This window comes from Gracilinanus agilis, chromosome 1 (genome assembly GCF_016433145.1).
Source record: "Gracilinanus agilis isolate LMUSP501 chromosome 1, AgileGrace, whole genome shotgun sequence".
Taxonomy (NCBI): domain Eukaryota; kingdom Metazoa; phylum Chordata; class Mammalia; order Didelphimorphia; family Didelphidae; genus Gracilinanus; species Gracilinanus agilis.
The window spans coordinates 4202051-4220642 of NC_058130.1; the positions used below are offsets into that span (position 1 = coordinate 4202051).

General features: G+C 60.9%; 1 protein-coding gene across 1 annotated transcript in view; it reads right to left on the reverse strand.

Annotated features, from left to right (window-relative positions):
• ELMO1 (engulfment and cell motility 1) overlaps positions 1–18592 on the reverse strand; it is a 227036-nt gene that overhangs the window by 130679 nt on the left and 77765 nt on the right. The window contains exons 11-12 of the mRNA XM_044676775.1: positions 18417–18521; positions 14416–14524 (exon numbers count right to left, since the gene is read on the reverse strand). Of these exons, the coding sequence (XP_044532710.1) occupies positions 14416–14524; positions 18417–18521 (214 nt within the window). The remainder of the gene's footprint in view (positions 1–14415; positions 14525–18416; positions 18522–18592) is intronic.

Genomic DNA, 18592 nt, shown 5'->3' on the forward strand with positions numbered 1-18592 from the left:
GAAGTCCGTCCGCAGCCTGGCTCCCATCCCTTTCAGGCGGACGGCCCTCTTCGGTGGGGCCAGTCCCCAGGGGGGTCCCACTGCCCTCGGGCCACTCTCACCGGTGCTCGTCAGGTCTTGCTCCTCCTCTAAGCTCGCTTGCTGGCCCCTCCTTTTACGTGGCTGTCGGGGAGGCCGAGAGGAGGCGGCCGGCCTGCTGGCCGCCCCTTCTGGTCCTGGGCCGGCCCTTTGATGACTTCACGGTGATGGCTGCGGGTCGGCCAGCCGAGGAACAAGTCGACACGGCTCGGCCTTAGGTAGGCCAACCCCCACGACCACACTCTCATTCCCGGCGGCTCCCTCCAAGGTCGGGAAGGATCTGATGTGGGTGGCACAATCGCAGCCAAGACAGGCCGCGGCGGCCTGGGCCCCCGAAGTGGCCTGAACTCACGGCTGACCTTTGCTGATGAAGGGGAGACCCCTTCCCCACCCCCTGCGGCTGGTATAGAAGGGCTTCTTGGGGTCATTTGGCTTTCCTCATCCTCTACAATAGGGCGGCTGGGATAGAGAGCCAGGTCTGAGGACAGGCGGTCCTGGGTTCAAATTGGGCCTCAGACACATCCTAGCTGTGTGACCCTGGGCAAGTCACTTAACCCCAGAGGCTGGGCCCTTACAGCTCTTGTGGCCCCTAGGCCTGGAATGCTTTGACCTTAATTCTATCCCCATCCCCTGCCCCCCTCTTGATCTGAGTCTCCTCTTTGGTTCCTCCAAAGCTCGGCTGAAAACTGCCTCTTCTCGGAAGCCTTCCCAGGCCCCGACTTCCTGTCCTCGTCCTGCAGCCATTGGGGCTCCGTCGTAGCCACGGCATCTTCCTTCCGTCGGTCCACGTTCCAAGCTCTTCCATGGTCCTTTGGAAAGGGCTTTGTTCTCACTTCCCCAGACTCGCCGTCATAACCCAAACCCAACAAGGGCTCAGCGAGCGCCTGCTTCTACTGGACGCCCGGCTCGCCCGAGTCCTGGACGCGCATGCGGCTCCCTCGCAAAAGGAGTTTCCTAATAAACGATGGAGGCTGCCGGACTCGCCTTTGGCTGACTTGTCTCCGACGTCTCGTGGCCGCGGACTTGGCTTTGACACTGCCCCGGTCAGAGGCCTCGTCTCCCCTGCGGCCCCTCCCTACAGCTGGAGCCGGACGCCGAATGGCTCTGCTCCCCCCTTTTACCCCTGGGAGAAAGAAAGCCCGTCACTGCCTCTCCCGCCCTGGGGAGCTCTTCTGCGACGAGACACGGCGGGAACGTGGCGCTCTGTTTTTAGCCCTGCTGGACGCGGTTTTCCAAACCGCCGGCGTTGGGGGAATCGGCTCTTGGCTCTTATTGTCCAAATAACCAATTAACCTTCCTTTGGCTTTGCTGGCTTCCTTTGGGGACGGACGAGCCACACAAATCTTTCTGTTTCAGGAAATAAGGATTCCCAGCCAGCAGGACAGAGAAAGAACGAGGCGCAAAGCCATCCCCGGCCCTCGGAGCACCCCCACCTGCTCTCTCCTCTTCCCTCGGGATCCTTGCAGGGAGTCGGGGCTCTCGGAGGGAAGCTCCGGTGAAGAGGATGCCGACGGGCAGCACCTAACTGGGTCACGGCATGAAATCTTGGAAAGAAAATGGGCTGCTTCAGAAAGAAGCCTGGCCATCGCGGAGTTCCTCCGGCTGCTCTCTGACCATCTGAGGCAAACCTTTCCTTCTCGGAGCCACTGCCCGGTTAGCTGCTCTCACCTTTAAATTCCGGTCGCCTAGCAAGGCCACCAGGCCCGAACCTATCTGGGTAGGAAGCTGGCAGCAAGCTGCAGAGGCTGGGGACGTTTGGCTGGCTGTGACACTCAGGACCAGTCGTGGGGCGGGCACGGAGCCTCAGCCACAGCCGGCTCCGGGCCGAGAGCTTCCTAGCCAAACCTGCCCTCGAGAGGGGCCCTGGCAGGCCCGGCCCATGGAGCAAAAAAGCTCTTTAGGAAGCAGAAAGCGGGGCTCTTGGGGAGAGGCGGACCTTCAGTCGGAGGACCTGAGCAGCTGGGGCGCTGGCTCACTGGCCATCTTCCAGGCCAACACAGCGGCCTTCTCTAGGCCTCAGGCTCTTCCTCTAGATCATGAAGAAACAGAACCGGGGGAACTTCCTGAGCTTGGGCCAGTCCCTCCAGTGTCGGGGGAGCCGCTTCTCCAATCACTGCCATCCTGGGGACGTTCTCTATTTGCGGGTGACTTCCCGATGGCATCAGAAGAGGAACCGTCTCCTAACAGCATCCGACAACTCGTCGTCCAGAATGGCAGCATCTTGGACTTAGAGTCTCCCTCAGGGTCCCTGGGAGAAGCTTTGCCCCCCTGGCCAGGGAGCTCTTTGTCAAAGTCAGCAGAGAAAATGTAGCCTCTACAGACCCAAATGGTGGACATCACGAAGGCCAATCAATGGGTCCATAACGAGTGACCAGCATTCGAAAGCATCCTGTTTCCTGCTGGCTGAGTGTCGACAGCCTCTTTACCTTCCCCTGCCCCAGCAACCAGCAACCAGAACTGGGGAGGGGAGTGCCAGCCCCCTACGCCTCAGACGTTGAGAGATCAAAGTAATATCAGCATTGGGGAAGCTCATTCCCCTCTCTGGGCCTCAGTTTCCTTCTCTATAAAAGTAGAAGGCTGGACTTGAGGGCTGCTCATGTCACCTCCATCGCTAAGTCCACGAGCTTCACAAAGACATCATGGAGCACTGGAGGGGTCAGCCAGCTGCGCTGGAACAGCATCTGCCACTCCCATTTTCTAGGGCCACGTCGAGGGTGGAGGCCCGCATCTGGCTCGGCTCAGCTCTCTTGGGCACATGGATGTCTTCCTTCCCTGTTCTCCCGCCGGGGACCCCAGGGACATCAGAGCCTTCCATGTGCTAGCTTAGCACCCTCCTGCGTAGAGAGGAAGAAAGACTCGAACACAGAATGGCTTGGCCAAGGGGAGGAGGGCGGGCAGAGCCCCACTGGCTGGCAGCCTCCTCCCTTCCTATGGGAAGCCTGTAGGTTTGCTGTGGTGACCCAGAGCAGGAGGAACGGGGGCACTGTGAAGGCTGGGCACTGGTTCCGTCAGTCCCTGCCCACTCGCTCGATGCCTGGGCGGCCGCAGAACCAGGGAAAACGCGGCCTGGCGCTAGTTGGGGATGTTGACCGTCCGCAGGTCACCCAATCACAGCCGGAGTCTCCACAGCCTTGCTAAGGTTCTGAAAAGCCAGCCGGATCGCATCCTCTCTTCAGAGGGAAGCTCAGGGAGTCCCGATGCGCTGCGGCCCCTCCAGTCCAGGGCCTTCTCGATAATGGGAAATGCAAACTGCACTGGGCACCCGGCAGGACTGAATGTGTGGCCTCTCCTGGCTTTGCTTCTTGGTCCTGAAACTGCCTGAGGGCAGGGGCTAAGCCACGGGGCCTGGAGCACGTCTGGGGCCTTGCGGGGCTTCCACTCCACGGTGGAGCAAGTACAGAATCACCGAGGAAATGTCCAGGAGGTGTGTGTGTGTGGGGGGCGGCTAACGCAGTGCGGCAGGGTCTGGGGTTCCCTCTCCCCAGCCAGGCAATGCAGCATCACTGGGGATGGGGCTGGGGGGAAGGCCGGGCCGGCCGCTCATCACACCTCCCAGCGCCCTTCTTTCTCCTTTTCCAGAGGGATGTGGAGGAACAGAAAGTGAGGCCTGCTGGCACTCAGGAAATGGCGGGACTTCGGACGGCTGCCAGGGCGCCCGCGGGACACTCCCTCCATCACCGGGTCACCTTTGGGTGCCCGGCTTGGTCAGGCTGCAGCTGACCATCGAGGGGCAGTTTGGCTTTACACCAAGGGAGTCAGAGCCCTTTCCATGCCCCCCGATCTATGGAGAGCAGGTCCGGGCACTGCGGAATGCGGCCGCCCTATAAGTAGGTCAGCTGAGGATAAACGGGGGGATTTGGAGAATCCTCGGGGGCCGCGACGGCATTCCAGCTGTTTCTGTGTGAGCAGGATTTTAATTTTCATTCTTTCTAAGGATGGAGATTATGTGGACGTGTGCAGGGCCGAGGGGGAGGGTCCGCCGAGGCTGGCTCTAGCCTGATCGCCACCCCTGAGCCTCGAGACCCCTTTCTGGTCTCCGGCGGCAGAAGCGCCCAAGAAGAGGGAGCGGCCCCTCCCGCTCTGCCATCCCCACGCAGGTTACCGAAAGCGCATGAGTCACTTCCATTTGGGGGCAGAGTGGGCAGGGAAGGGAAGGCAGGGGATTTGGCCGCCAACAGACTCCCCATGCCAGCTGGTCTGGCACCCACTGCTTAACACCCAGAGATATTTAGAGAGAGGTAGCCTTCCTGCAAAGGAGGAGTAAAAGCACGGCGACTTCTCCAGACTTCCTGCCAAATGCGGCCGCTGACTGACGAATGTCCAAGAAAAGCCGGCGGGGATGCTCTCGGGGTCCGTCTGCGTTCCCCCGGGGGGGGGGGGCAGGGGCACCTTCTGCTGGGCAGCAGCTTCCTTCCAAGAACAAAGGGAAGCATCATGGGCTCCCCGAGGGCCCGCCAGCCTCATGGTTGAGTCTTGCCCTCCCTCGCTCTGGCCTTTTTCAGTGGGGTCCAGAGGAAAGGATCTGGAGGCAAGCTTTAATGGGCCGCTATCAGGACACGATGGTTTGTTGTCTCCCCATTAGCCTGGCAGCTCCTTGAGGGCAGGGCCCGGCCTCGGCCCTCTCTGTGTCCCCGATGCGTGGCGCAGAGAAGGTGCTTCAAAAATGTTGATTGATGTTCTTTGGATTGTCGCATCCCTTTGTAGCCAAACGCGGTGATCACCACGAGGGCGAGCGATGAGTCTCAGGGAGGTGACCAGGGAGCTGACGGGCTGAGTGACGTGGCCAGACAGCAGGGGCGGGAGGCGGAGGTGGACGAGGGCCTCCTGGCTTGGCGGCCAGCTCTGGAGGGCCACGTCGCCATCGAGGCTGTCCTTATCCTTCCTCCGTTCCTAAATCGGAGCCCTCGCTGCGTCGAAGCCACTCTGGGAGATGGCGAGATGGCCGGCGCCTGCCCGACCCTCGTGGAGCTTATGATCCAGCAGGGAAATGGGGCGAGTGAACAGGGGCAAACGCCACCAGGGACCCAGGACGTCTGGCCACTCAACCTGCTTTACGACGAGTCAAGGAATCGGTCATCCCGGCCTCAAGCGCCTCCTGCAGGAGGGGGACCCACAGAGCTCCAGAGACAAGAGGGGAAGTGGCTGCCCCCGGGGAGTTTCTGTTCCACAGAGGGAGAAGAACAGATGCATTCTGGGCTGTTGAGAGGAAGGGCAGGGATGCAGCGACTGGACTTGGGTGGGACCCAAAGAAGCCCAGGAAGGAGCTGCCTGCGAACAGTTTCCAGTTTTCCCTTCACAACCAAAATAAGCAGACATCGTCCAGCGGAGCCAATCCAGAACCCACAAGGGCGGAAGACATGAAGAATTGTAAAGAAAAAGGAGGCCCCTTGGGTGGGCCCAAAGCCTGGCTCTGGGCGCTCTCACCACCAGGGATGCTTAACATTCCACGGGCAGCCCGGAGCTGACACAGTGGCAGGCTGTAATTACCCCTAAAGGCCATTTGATTTGATAACATATTCCTACCCAGGATCATTTACATAATGCTTTACAATTATGCATTAATATGCAAATCTGAATCAAGAGATAAGGAGACAAATTCTGGGCAAGGGCATCCACCTGCATGCATATGCAGTGAAGTCCTTCAGCCTGAAGGGCAGCCAGGAGGGTACGGATCAGCCATAACTAGGGGGCGGCAGTCAAGGCTTTGGCCCAGGGTGCTAGAATTTAAAGGGCAAAGACTCCAGGCTTAGAAACAACTCCATTTGGGGTCTAGTTAGAGGAGAAGGCTTTCTCTGGGAGCTCGGGCTCCTCTCAGTCTTCCTGGTCTTTCTCTCTCCTCCTCCCTTCCCATCTCCCCCTCCGGGGTGGGGCCAGGGCCTCTCTCTGAAGTCCCCCTAATCCTCAGTGAATCTTCTTTGTCCCTGACACAGAAGAGCAGGGATGGCTCTGGTACCTGATACACAATAAGGGACCAGGCTCTCATCTTTGTTATCCCTGGTCTGAGCTTCATCTAAGGCAGCGATTCCCAAAGTGGGCGCCAACGCCCCCTGGTGGGTGCTGCAGCGATCCAGGGGGCGGCGATGGCCGCAGGGGCATTGATTGTTCCTATTCATTGCTATTAAAATAAAAAAATGAATTTCCAGGGGGCTGAGGAATGTTTTTTCTGGAAAGGGGGCAGCAGGCCAAAACAGTTTGGGAGCCACCGCTCCAAGGTCTCTTCTGGGTCCATGTGGACCCTCCGGAAGGGCAGCAAGTCCCCTCAGCCTAGCTGTCCCCCCACCCAGGAAACAACGCAACCGATTCCTACATTTAGAAGACTTGCGCCTGCCAGCGGGTGAGCATCATGGCGGCCTGAGCCAACGGAGCGGGTCGCCTTGGAGCCGTGAGGCTGTCCTCGCCTCTGACAGTCTTCGTGGAAAAGGAGAAGGAAGCGAAATGAGGAAAGGAAGAAATGCCTTTTTCACTCGAGCATTCTGGTTCCGCTAGTAAAGGCAGAAAAGCCAGGAAACTTAGCTGTCGTTCCCATAGCAACGGGAGCTCTGGGCCTCCTGGCCCACGGAAATTAAGCTATAAAAATGAACGTGGCTTGTAGCCCCAGGAAACGCTTCTCTTCATCAAGGAGGCCCTCGGCAAAGGCAGATTTCAGCAGGAGCTGTTTGAGTCCCTCTTGGAGACGAGAGTCCAAAGAAAGCACGGGCGGCCCAGCACGCCTCGTGGGGACACGGGCACTGCCCAGCCCGCTGGCATCCTAGCTCAGAGGCCCGGGGAGGGAGGGAGGGAGGGAGGAGAAGCTCAACTCTCCAAGAGGCCGGCCTCAGCTCCAGCCCCCGAGAGGGGGTCAGCTTCTCCTGCTCCTCCAGCTGTCTACGGCGTCCCTCAGGGCTCAGCCAGAGGCTGGCAGGGGGCGGGCAGAGGGGCAGCCATGGGCTGCTCACCGCCAGGCTAACCAAGATGCTTCCCCCTTGGAGCTGGCACCCACTCAGCCTCTGGGATCAGCCTGACCGTGAAGAAGACCTTGGGAGACCCCCGTGAGGAGGCTGCCTGGGCCGGGCTAAGCCTTTAGAGCTCTCCCCCCAACGCCAGGCCTCAAACACAAAACACGACAGAAAGGAAGCCCTCGAAGGGAAGCCACCGTTTCACAGGGAAGAGCCAAATCCCAGCCCGGCTGCCCTCCTGTGGGCATCCCCCAAAGCCCGGAAGGAGATCTCTGAGCTCACTCCAGCCTCTCAGGAGCGCCGAGCACCGACTAACGGAGAATCTGGACACAGAAGAGACTCGCTCCGGGTCTGAATCAAATGAGCAATTCACGGACACTTGCCCGTGCCAGGCAGCGGGGATGCCAAGATGAAACATGGCCTGGACCCTGCCCGCATGGAGCTCTCCGTCCGCTGGCGGAGGCCATTTCTACAGAGCTCTCCGTTCATGATCTCGTGTTCTACCGACATCCCCATGAGGAGGGCCCAAGGAGGAGGCAGGGAGTGATCTGTGGGCCAGGAAGGCAGCGGCGGCGGCTGGTCCCCGGGATGAGGGCACCAGGCTCTCTCCTGCCCCGAAGGCGCCAGGCCTCTGCCAGCCGACAAGCTCGCCTTTGGAGGGGCCCTTCACTGCTTTCACGTTAAAGAGTCGTTGACGGTGCCCGGATGGAGGGGCAGAGAGTGGCTCTGGGCCGTCCGGCTCCCTGGGAATGTCTCCCCCTTGTGTGTGTCCGCGGAGGGACTCTCCCACCCTGCAGCCCCAGAGACACCAAAGAGGGGCTCGGCCACAAGGAACGGACCTTTGGCACCAAGTCTGTCGGCCAGGCACGGGCTCCAGGGATTGGTCTCGCCCTGCTTGCCCAGATGGCGCCCTGTCGCTGCAGGGTATCTGCAGAGGCCCATTGAGGTCTGCTGTCAGAAGGGCCACTTGTCAAGGGAGATGACGGCTGTGGCACGAAGAGTAACAGCCAAAAGGGCATTAGAGAGCAGCGGAGGGCTTACGAGGCCCCCTACAGACACTGTTTTGTGCCCACAACCGCCCTGGAAGGCAGAGGCCATCCTCATCCCTATTTTACAGACGAGGAGGTGGAGGCCGGGAGAGCTTCCATCTCTTGTACGTGACTAGCACGGATCTGGACTCTGCCCTTCTTGCCTCCAGGTCCAGCTGGCTCGGCGGCTCGGGGATGGGTGCCTGGGGCTCTCCGGGGCCCCTCCTGCCCTAGGGATGTGCCCGTGGTCACAGAGGCTCGCTTTCGTGGCTTTCTCTGCCTGTGAGGGCCCAGCGGCCAGACCCACGGGAGACCCGGCCCTCGCGTGTTTCTGAGCTCATCCACTGGACTCGTGGTTAGGCGAAGCCTTCCTCCGCCACCGATGTCAGGCTGGCCTGGAGCAAGGCACCCGGCTGCCCAGAGGCCGCGCTGCTCCCAGGGGGAAGAGGTGCCCCTCCCCAAGCCCCCCATCCGGGCTCGGGAAGAGAGGAGCGGCCCCCTCCCCCGGCAGGGCTCCCCAGCTGGCAGGGACCGGCCGCCGGGCCGAGCGGAAGCCACGCGCTGCTCCAGGTTCAGCCACTCTTCACGCCGCTAATCATTCCGTCAATGGAACAGAAAATGGAGAATCAACAGGAAGAGCGTCTGCAAGGAGGCCCGAGTCGGGCAGAGAACGAGTAACCTGGGAGAGGGGCTTGGGCTTCCTCCGGCTTCCTCCGGCCTCCTCTGGCCTCCTCCGGCCTCCTCCAGCCTCCTCCGGCTTCCTCCAGCCTCCTCCGGCCTCCTCCGGCCTCCTCCGGCTTCCTCCAGCTTCCTCCAGCCTCCTCCAGCCTCCTCCGGCCTCCTCCAGCTTCCTCCAGCCTCCTCCAGCTTCCTCCAGCCTCCTCCGGCCTCCTCTGGCTCTCCCATTACCTCTAGGAAGCCGCACCATTAGCAGCCCTGAAATGGCACCGGTTAGGCTGGCTCTCAGCTGCTGGTAACCCGACGGAGGGGAGGAAACTTCCTCGAAATTGTGGGCAGCTGCTTGGCTTTCAGAGACGTGTGGCATGACTTTCCCCTGAATGGGGCTGATTCAGCGCGTGACTTCCAGGACACGCGGCTCAGGGTTCGACGGACCGCCTGAGGCTGCTGCGGGGCCACAAAACCTGTGAGCTGGGCCGCCCGCAGGGATCGCAGAGGCGGCTCGAGAAGGGCCTCCGAAGGCCCATCTAATGCAGCCTCTTCCTTTTACAGGCCAGGAAACTGAGGCTGGTCCAAGGTCACGGCAATCTCACTCTGAGCCAGAGGCTGGGAAGGGTTTCCTGAGGGGCCTCCCAGCCCCTGACTAGAGCTCGAACCCCAGCCTTGCACCCACTGAGGCTAGGAAAGGAGGCCTCCTGGGGTGATGGGAGAGGACCAGCCTTGGGCTCCAAAAGACACGGGTTCAAATCCAGCCTCGTCTGTAGCCAGACGGTGAGATGCGGAGCACAGCCGACGTCGCGGCAGTCCCGGCAGCTCTCCAGAACCCCACGTGACGGCCGTCCTCCATCGCTCGCCGCACCACAGAATCACAGAGAAGGCCCCAGCCCGAGCGGTGCAAGAAGTCCAGGGCCGGACATGCAGGCGGGGAGGATGCCGAGGGACGAGCGGGGTGGAAGGCCAGTGTCCGGAGCCCCAGGCCTGGAGGCGGACGGACTCCTCTTGGTGAGCTCAGATCGGACCTCGGACACTTACTGGCGCCATCACCCAGGAAGAGCCACTCAACCGTGCGTGCCTCAGTCTCCTCATCTGTAAAACGACCCAGAGAAGATGGCAAACCGCTCGAGTGGCTGCCAAGAAGACCCAAACGTGTCCCAAAGAGCCGGGCAGGTCCGAACAACGCGCAAAGACTCGACAAGCTCCCAGAACTCGGCCGAGGGGCCGGTTTCCATCCCTGGTCAAACTGCGCTTCGGGCCGACAGTCTACCGAAAGGCCTGGGGGACGGGACCCCCGCAGGAGCCCACGTCTCGGGGAGGAGCCCCCCGTGGCCGCGCCCGTCCCTGCACCCCGGCTCTCGGAGGGCCCGGGAACAGCAGTCACCAGATGATCCCAAAGTCAGGGGCCCCATCCCCAAAGCGTCTCAAGCAGGACCCCCAGATCCCTCCCTAGCCATGCTATGAAAGGAGGATTCAAGAAACTGAGGCAGCGCTCGCTCCCAAGCATGGTGCAAGGGCCGTGCCACGGTGACCAGCATCTGTGCCCCCGACAGGCCCAGCACGGGGCTCCGCCTCCCCAGGAAAGCCTGCATCCTGGTGGGGCGCTTTACACACGCAGTCTGACGGAAACCTCACTACCACCTAAAGCACACGGCTGGCCTTTGAGTCAAGAACCCCCCGATTCTGAGCCCTGGGGGGGCGGGGTTTGAGCCAAAGCAACGAGGCCTCATCAGTGGGTGCTCCACAGCCTCCTCTGAGGCCCTCCGGTGCACTCGGGGCCCCAGCCCAGGGCCTTGAGGTTGCCCCGCTGACCCCCAGCTCAGGACCGGCCCCTCGCTCAAAGGCTCTCCTTGCCCCCAAGCCCGCCTCCCTGCCAACATTCCTGCAGCTGACGCTGGGAGTGAGCGTGCGGGCGGCCCTGGGAAGGTCCATGCCACGGCCTGCCCTGCCAAGGAGCACGCCGTGCCCGCCACCCGGGCGCCCAAGAAAGGACGGGATGGGGAGGAGCCGCCTCGCCCAGTCACGGGAGAAAACCGCCCACTCTGCCAGGGTGGGGCACAGAGAGCCCAAGGATGCCCGGCTTGGCCCCGGCAGCCTCCCCCACCACCTTGGCCCACGCTTGGGCAGCCCCTGCTCAAAGGCCAGCCACGAGAGCCACGTCCTGCGGCAGCCCATCCCCCGCCCCAGACAGCTCTGATCTTGGGCGCCGGTCCCATGACACCAAGACAGAACAGGCCTGGAGTCGCTCCCCCTTTTAGCCCCCCAGGGCCAAGGCAGACAAGGGGACCTCCTCCAGGAAACAGGAGGGCTCCGAGTTCTAGGGTGCCGTTCTAGGCCTTGTCTGCAGAGAGGGGGGCTGTCAGGCCACCAGACCCTTCGGGGATGAACCCTGGGGTGGGGAGGCCCCGACGTCATGGCTGGCATTTGTCATGGCGCCTTGTGGGCTGCACACGCTGCCCAAGACTGTGCCGTGGAAGAGCGAAGCTGTGCAAGAATCGAATCGATCAATAAATGGGCATGAAGCCCCCCTGGTAGATGCCAGGCCTGCACGAAGCTCCCAGGGCACAGCAGCCTGGCACCATCCCAGGGACAAGAGGCCAGTCGCTGCCTTCACTCATTCTATGAATGATACAGAAATAGGCAATTAGGAGTCTCAAAATAGCTTCTCAGGAAGAAAAAATAAAAGCCATGATTCACACATTGGTTGGTGCCCGCCCAGGGCACAGCTGCAATTTGTTTGTGTCCAAGAGTAAAGGATGGAAGCTGAGCTGTGCCTGCCAGGAGAGGCTGCGTGCCCACGGGCAGGGCACAGGGGCACAGGCTGCCACGGAAAGGAGGGCGTGAGCCCCGCTAGGCCATGCAAGGCACGCTGAGACCGACCCTTAGAGGTCAGCGTGTGGTTTACAAGGTGGGAAACTGAGGCCACACCATTCAGACAACGTGTTCCTCCGGGGGACGGACTCACTGTGGCACAATGGAACATAACGGACTTGTCTACCAGCAGCAACGCACTGACCCAGGACCACATCCTGAGAAAGAACCGTGGGAGCGGAAACGCAGAAGGAAATCACGGGATCAACCACGTGGTTCAGTCACGTGGTTCGGCGGGGCTAGGACGGGGCCTGGCACCGAAAGATCACCGAGTGCAAATATGAATACATGGAAACAGGTCTTGGTCAACGACGCGTGTAAAACCCAGCGGAATCGCTCGTCGGCTCCGGGGGGGGAGAGAGGAGGGCTGGGAAAGAACACGAATCATGGGACCAAGGAAAAATATTCTAAAGTAATTAAGTAAATAAACTTAATTAAAAAAAAGAAATGCAAAAAAAAGTTCCTCTGGGAAGACAGAGCTCTGACCCTTGGCTGAGCAGAACTGTGGGCCGAGCAGCAGGTGCCAGGCTGAGAAGTGGGCCGTGTGCGCTCGTCTGCCATCTGAGCAGATGGGAGCCCAGAGTGGCGACCGAAGGGGCAGAGGGCTCTCCAGAAGGTCAGGTGCCACTCTCAGAATTGGGCACAAGATACTTGCCAGAGAGAGCGCCGGCTGAGCCCGAGTCTGTCCTGCTCTGGCCCACCGAGGCACGGCGAGAGACAGAAGGCTGAAGAACGGGAGGAAGCTCCAGGAGGATGTCTCCAGCAAACCCCCAAATGAAAAGATGTCACTATTCTGAGCTTGCAGGATCTGAACCCAGGGCCCAACCACTCTGCGCACTGCCAAGGAAGTCTGGAGCTGAGAGTGTCTCCAGAAGTAGCACGAGAATGAATGAGCCCCGGAGACCCCCAAAGCTCCACAAACAAAGGACACTTGGCCCATCTTTGTTTTGGAGCCGGGCTGGACTCTGGGGCGACCTGCTCTACGCTCTGGATTCTGGCCCCCGATACCCTCTGGCCAAGTCCCGCCCAGCCCAGCACACAGGGATGCCCGTGAGTTCTAGTCGGGCCTCCCATCTCTTACTTATGAAAGGAGCTAAATGTCTGGCAGGGCACGACATGCAAACTCGGTCTACAGCCTGCCTGGCCACCGCCTGGCCTGAGGAGGGCCATCTCTGGGGTCACGGGAGAGTGCGGGCTCTGTGTCCGGCCCCCCCAGACCCTTTGGGAACCCATGGATGGTTCTGCCAGGAACACCCCCATCTCAACACCTCCTGGCTGTGGGTGGTGTTCCTGGGGACCCTTCCCAGGCCTGCAGGGTGGTCGGGGGCACCGTGCCATGGGAGGATTCGCACTGAAGTTGGTCATGACAAGGGAAGGGATCAGCCTACTCTGGGCATCCCTGGCTGCCAAGGCCAGAGAAGGAGCTATTTTGAGAGAGGCAGAACCTGGACAAGGACAAGAGTGAAGAGGGAGCTGCGTCTCATCAGGATGCGGTGGCTGGGAACGGAGAGGAGAAGGGGCACTTCACGGCGGGCATTTAGGAGCAGAGAGAAGGGGCACTTCATGGCGCCCTCCAGAGCCCACGGCCTGAGGAAGGAGGCCACTAATGGTGGGGACTCACGAGAGTCCTTGTGTCTCGAGTGACCCAGGCCTGGCGGGCCCTGCATGCAAACGTGGCTGGGCCCAGAGGCCAGCCGAGGTGTTCTGCCTGACTCCCCCCAACCCCTTATCAGAGGGCTCCATGTTGGCCCAGGAAGAGGGAAGGGAAGTCGAGGCATTGTCACAGAGAGCAGTGGGGCTTCCTGGGCCTGGACTGAAGACCACTGTGCCCAGTGTAGACAGAAGGCCAGGAAGATGGAGGAAAGATAGGAAAAGCCACCCCAACGCTCAGGACGGGGCAGCCCGGATCAGCATCTGGCACAGGGTAGGCGACCGATTAGGCTTGTGGCCCGGCCAGAGGGAGCGGCACAGATGGGTCATGGGACTACGCCGGGGCAGCCCTTCATTAGTGATTCATCTGCGGTGACCAACGTCCCTGGGAAGTGGCCTCCTGCCTGGCCCTCCAGCTTCTAGTCCCTCCCCCTCTCCTCTCCCTCCTCCTGGCCCCGGCCCCAGTGATGCTCCTCGAACCCAGAACTGACCACTTCCCTGCTCAACCATCTCCAGTGGCCCGTGAGGACTCTCAGAGAAAATTCTGGAGCCTGGGACTGGAACGGAAAGTCATCCCAGTGTGGAGGGGACTTTTCCTTTGGTTCTTATTCCCCAGGACTGCGCTTCACACAACCTCCACTCAGGCTTCGGATTCTAGAGTGACTCTAGATTCCACGGAAGGGCTTCAGGTAAGGAGCAAGACAGGCGGGAAGCAAGGTGGATCCAAGGTGGCTAAGCGACATGGCGGGCTTTAGACAATCACGAGCCCCAACACCACCCATCCCCATTCATTCTCCCAAGAAAGGCATCCAAGAGCAGGCCTAGGAGAAAGAGCACCCCAGGGCCACCGAGGCAGAGAACGCTACCCTCCCAGAAGGCACTGCATTCGCCCCAACCCTTATCTGTGCCTGCCTGGTGAGCTCAGCACCCTCTTTTCCATCCAGGATTCGCATCCATCCCTCCAGCTCCCAGGAGGTGAGGCCACAGCAGCTGGCTACCGGTGGGCACGGAATACCTCCAAAGGCTTCTTCCATCTCCTAGGAGGGGCGCCCAGCCCCGAAGGCCGCCCCAAAGGCATCTGCACAGCCCTCGGCATCCCCCCGAGGACAATAATCCGACCACGGGCACCCCCATACACAGAAGCTCAGGGCTGACTGGCAGGGCAGCCCCCTCGGACTTACGTAACTCTCCCACTTTGAGGATCTCACAGAGCATCTTGGTCAGCTCGATGCTGCTGCGGCCGAAGGGGCACTCGTGCTTGTCTTCTCGGCTGCTGTTCTCTAGGACGATCTGTGGGAGGGAAGGAGAGGGCTCAGCCGGGGGGCTCGAGGCCCAGCTGGGGTACGGGACCCCCCTCTGGAGGCTCCAGGGTCTGGCCGGCCTCAGCCTGGAGGGGGGAGGGGGGTGGCAGGCTTCCAAGGCAGAACCTGTTGACCGTTCTCTCGAGGTGGGACCAGGGTATCCTCCGCCCTCTCTCCAGGGGGAGGCACTTTGGGGTGAGCCCGGGCTCTGGTGGCCAAGGGAGGCCCCGGAGGAGGCCCAAACCTCACCCCCTAAAATGCCTGCAGCCTCCCTCGCCCTGGCGCCCCCCCAAGAGATCCGGCTCCTTTCACCGGGCCATGCTGGGCTCCGGAGAGGACAAACCAAGGAGCTGTGGATTTGGGGGTCCTCACTGTGTGCCCTCCAAGTTCACCCCAAACCCACAGGTTCTGGGGAGGGTTCAGAAAAGTGAATTTCAGCCCTTTCAAAGGGAAAACTTGACAACTAGAGCTTATGTGGAGAAATAATCATGGTAGAGCTAAGTAACGAGGCTACATCTATTGGGCGCTTTAAAGTTGGGCAGAGCATTTTGTCTTAGATTCCCCCACGGGATCCTCACGAGGGAGGCTGTTTTCTCGGGTGGCCGTGGGCTCCCAGGCGGTGGAGGTCTGCGCGTTCTCCGGGACCATCAGAAAACAGGCTGACAGCTGAAAAGGCCCTCCAAAGTGGGGCCCCATGCTAGCTGCGAGCCGTACGGGTCACGGAAGTGGGAGTCCTTCCTCTCATTCTCTGTCCATAGGAATAATGGAGAGGCCGAAGAGCGGGCCAGGCTGGCTTCGGCTACGAGGCCCGGCAACTGGGGAGAGGTAGGAGGCTCTGCAGATACGGGCCGAGGCTGATCTGGAACGTTATCCTTTGGATCCCCTCAATGGCTTTGGGGGAATCCGTGACTTTGTGGGGCCGGCACCTCGCTTGGAAACGTCACCCCCTGAGGCCGTCCCTGCCCATCAGGGAGATGCCAGTGGCCAGCACTGGCTCAGTGACTTGCCCAGGGTCACAGAGGCAAGATGGCAGAAGGGAGCCTGGAATCTAGGGCTTCTGGGGGCTTTGGGCCCCTCTAAGGCCTCTCCAGAAAACTGCTGATTTGGGTTTTTGCCGTGACTCGGCTTCCCAGAGGCCCCCCCCAGAGGGTCAGACTTAGCAGGTTTGAGGGGTTCGAGGAGGTGGAGCGGGAGAGAAGGGCCGAGACCTTGAGCTCTCCCTCCCCGGCTCCTCTGGGCTTTTGTGCTGAGAAGACTCCCATCAATTAATTCCAGGAGCACTGATGAAGTGTCTGCTCGGGGGAAGAGGCTGAGAATACAAAGACAGAAAATGTCCCGGCGCTGGGAGAGGAGCCGGAAGCTAAGGAAAGGCTGGGCTGGGCTCGCCGGATGGAAAGCTGCCATGTGCCCGCCGCTATGGAGAACCAGGGAGGCACTGACTCATGGAGGGCACCGAGGAAAGCGGGAAGACCTGGGTTCAAGTCCTGCCTCTAATGTGAACGAGCTGAGAGATCTGAACGATCATGAGGATCCCGCTTTACCCCTCAGATCCTCAGTGGACTCATCTGTATAATGGAGATAATGCTCCCTACTCTCACAGAGTTCATGGGGAGGACCAGCGTGACCGTGGAGCATTCCAGGAAGAAGGTTTGTCCCCATCGGCACTAACTGGTGCATCAGAGGTTCAGACAATTAGAGCTGGAAGAGACCTCCAAGGCCACTGGGTCCAACCTCCTCATTTTAGAGGCTTGAGGAGGCTTCAGGAGTCCTGCCAGGCTCAGCCAACCAGGCCAGGAGGTGCCTGAGGGCAGGGGAGGAACCTGACTCTAGCCCAGGCAGGATCCACGGACTGCCGCCCTCTCCTGGGCACGAAATATGGCCCTGAAATGACCAGTGAGGCTGGGAGAGGCCAGAAGGGGGGCCCCTGACCTCACTCTTCCAGGCGGTCTCCATTCACCCCATTGAACCCCCTCCTCTGCTCCGGGCTGGTGATTACAAGCAACAAGCCCATCCCCAAGGCTGGGGTCCTTGGCCAAAGAGAGGAACAGAGGACCCACTTCCTCCCTCCCTCCTCCCTCCCTCCTCCCTCCCTCCTTTCTTCCTTCCTCTCTCTCTCCCTGCCTCCCTCCTTCCCCTTCCATTTTAGAATCGATACTCTGTATAGGTTCCAAGCCAGAAGATGGTGATTCAGCAGGGTCACCCATCGAGGAAGTATCCGAGGCACATTTGAACCCAGGACCTCCCATCTCCAGGCCTGGCTCTCCATCCTCCGTCACTGAGTGACCTGCTGCCCCCCTGCCATTTTCCTTAATATTTCTGGGCAAACAGACAAATCCTTTTCCGGGCCAGCCCTGCAGGCTTGGGCTTTTGCTCCTTTAAGCTGACCCGGCCTCGGAATCACCCGGGTACGACAGAGAAAGGGACGAGCAGAATCTGAGAGATCCGCAAACAAACAGATAGAGAAGACTCGACGAGGGACTGAGTGAACAGCGCGGCAAGCATAAATAAAGGAACAAACAAGTAAATAAGGTAATAAATGGCGAGGGGGAGCCTGGCGGTGCCCCCGGCAAGGTCTTGGGGACGGGGAGGAGGAACCTGGCGGGGCCACCAAGCTTTATTCCCATCACTTACTCGGTCATTAACTTTAATTACACGCTATGAACTGTCCCGTGATTGCAGAGCTGGGCTGCTGCCAACGTCCCCTCGGCGTGGGCAAAGTTTCGTCAGTGAGCAGAAAGCTCCGGCCTCTGGCCTCTGGCCGGGCCCAGATTTCACACTTTGTGCCCCCGCCTGGGCTGAGGGGACGGCCTGGAGCCACGAGTGCCCCCCTGGGGCCGCAGAGTGCTCCAGGGCTCATGGGAGGCCCAACACAGCCACTGGCTCCTTCACCCCAAGGGCTCAGCCCGGAGAGCAGGGCAGGAAGAGCCCCCTCAGGCTCTGTGCGGGTGGGGGGGGGCTGGCACTTCCCTTGGAAGCAGACCCTCTGCGCGTCCCTCATAAGCACTTGCTTCTTGGGCCCCGAAGGAGAGCTGCGATACCCCCTTGGCCCACGGGCAGGCGGGCCCCCCAGGCTGCAGAGGGAGGGGCATCTCCACAGCGGGCAGCCGGGGTCCCCGGAGCTCTCAGGCTCTACTTCTGGGGCTGGGGCTGGGCCAAAAAAGCCCGCCACATTCTCCGGAGGGTCAGTGTCGGAGATCCCGGGACACACGTTGGGCCTCTGGGCTCCCGGGCACGGGGGGCCCTTGTCGTGGCTCAGGGGGACGGCAGAGAGCCTATCGCTCCGGTGGCCGGTGAGCTCTGCCCACCAGCAGCCTCGCTTACGGCTCCAACAGCCGGCCAGGCCTTCCCTGGGGGGCTGGCCACAAGCCAGAGAGCCCTGAGGGAAAGAGCGTTGGAAGGGGGTGCAGGGCAGGGCAGGGGCGGCGAGGCTCCGAGCCGGACAGGTTGGCAGTGCCCGTTCTAAGTGCTGGGTGATGGGTACCCCTCAGGAAGCCCAGGGCAGCCCGGGGGTCCCTCTAAGATGGAATCTGCCTGGACGTGAGGCCTCGAACCAAAGCACTGCTTTAGGAATTCTGCTCCCGCCCTCGGGGAGGAGGAGGGAAAGGCTCTGGCCATCCAGGAGCAGAGCCCAGGCTCTGCCCCAGGGAGACGAGGAGGGGAAGGCCAGGGGCCACTTCTTTTCTGTCTTGGGGACCCCAGCCCCGCCCTGGGGCCTGCTCGATCACGCTTGCTCTGTCTGACCCAAGCGAGCTGCGGCCAGTATTGGGGCGCTCTAAGCACCAAAGAGAGGCAAAAGTGTTTTGGACCCGAACCTCAGATGGGAACAATTTCGTCAAACAATGATGGGAAGAGGATGCCATGGAGAGGGCCGGCGCGCTTACCCGGATGTACGCATCCTGGTGGTGTTTGGCAAAGTAGAGCATGTTGTCGAGGGCCAGCATTCCGGGGGGCGTCTGGGTGAAGTCCATGGCCGGGTTCACGTGGTTCTGTGGAAAGACGAGGAGAGGCACACGTGAGCAGCCCTGTCCGAGGCCGGCCCTTCTGCCGCCTCCTCCTC